The sequence below is a fragment of the Corvus brachyrhynchos genome, unplaced genomic scaffold (genome assembly GCF_000691975.1).
Source record: "Corvus brachyrhynchos isolate BGI_N302 unplaced genomic scaffold, ASM69197v1 scaffold1047, whole genome shotgun sequence".
NCBI classification, from domain to species: domain Eukaryota; kingdom Metazoa; phylum Chordata; class Aves; order Passeriformes; family Corvidae; genus Corvus; species Corvus brachyrhynchos.
In genome coordinates, this window is record NW_008238973.1 from 17,693 (window position 1) to 18,326 (window position 634).

At 66.9% G+C, this 634-nt stretch overlaps 1 protein-coding gene across 1 annotated transcript in view; it reads left to right on the forward strand.

Moving 5' to 3' along the window:
* The first annotated feature begins 55 nt into the window (after positions 1–55).
* The window catches only part of METTL3 (methyltransferase like 3), an 8,533-nt gene continuing 7,954 nt past the window's right edge, over positions 56–634 (forward strand). The window contains 1 exon segment of the mRNA XM_017738703.1: positions 56–627. Within this exon segment, the coding sequence (XP_017594192.1) occupies positions 340–627 (288 nt within the window). The 5' untranslated portion in view covers positions 56–339.

Below are 634 nucleotides of genomic sequence, written 5' to 3' on the forward strand. Positions count from 1 at the left end.
TCGGGGACGCACCTGGGGCAGGGGATGAGCTCACCTGGGGCTGGGGATGAGCTCACCTGGGGCAGGGGACTCGCTCACCTGGGGCTGGGGACGCGCCCAGGCCGCACCTGTGCACACCTGGGAGTGGGGAGATGGGTGGCCCCCGCTCCAAATCCCCCCCCCGGACCCCACTCCCCGTTCCTCCCAGTCCTTCCAGGTGTGCCCAGGTGCCCACCCCGGTGTCCCCACCTTCCCGGATCTCAAAATCCACCCCCACGCCCCGAAATTCCCTCAGAAATCCCACAAAACCCAGCAAAACCGCTCCCAAAAGTGCTCAAATTCAGCTGCAGGGGAGAGGAAATGGGGTGGGGGGGTTCCCCAAAGTCAGGAAAGGCGATCCCGGATTTCCCGAATCGCACAAAACCCCAAAAACCCAAGAGGAGCCCCCCAAAAACGAGCGCCGAACCCCCGCAGGGCGACGCGCAGGTGACGCTGCGCGCCGTGGAGAGCCTCCTGCACAAGTTCGCGGCGCAGGAGCTGATCGAGGTGCGCCGGGGGCTGCTGCACGACGGCCCCACGCTGGTCACCTTCGCTGACCACTCCAAGCTCTCGGCCATGACCGGCGTGGTGGCGGCCGAGAAGAGGCGGGCGGAGC